This window comes from Trypanosoma theileri (genome assembly GCF_002087225.1).
Source record: "Trypanosoma theileri isolate Edinburgh chromosome Unknown TM35_Tth_124_V1, whole genome shotgun sequence".
Classification (NCBI taxonomy): domain Eukaryota; phylum Euglenozoa; class Kinetoplastea; order Trypanosomatida; family Trypanosomatidae; genus Trypanosoma; species Trypanosoma theileri.
The window spans coordinates 1-321 of NW_021639966.1; the positions used below are offsets into that span (position 1 = coordinate 1).

At 48.3% G+C, this 321-nt stretch overlaps 1 protein-coding gene across 1 annotated transcript; it reads left to right on the forward strand.

The window, feature by feature from the left end:
* On the forward strand, positions 1-321 carry TM35_001241000 (surface protease GP63; the record flags this gene model as incomplete). Its single annotated transcript, XM_029031815.1, has 1 exon — positions 1-321. A coding segment is annotated over one exon (321 nt), but the record flags the coding sequence as incomplete, so codon positions are not given.

Below are 321 nucleotides of genomic sequence, written 5' to 3' on the forward strand. Positions count from 1 at the left end.
ATGTTCTCGACTGGTGTTGTGCGGGAGTTGCCCCGCAAGGGACAGAGTGGTGTGCAGGCGTACACCGTCGCCACACAGAAGAAGAATGAGAATGAAAGATGGGAGCTGATCCGCATTGAGGCGTTCACGGAGGACTTGGAGGACAAATCGAGGTATTGTACTACGAGTGGTGAGCAGGTCATGAATTTTAAAGGTGGCACGGCTATTTGTAATGATGATAACCTCCTCACCGATAAAAAGAAGGAAACTCTAATAAAAGAAGTAATTCCTGCTGCTATAAAACTGCACAGGGATCGTCTGCTTGTGAAACCCCAGGAAGGC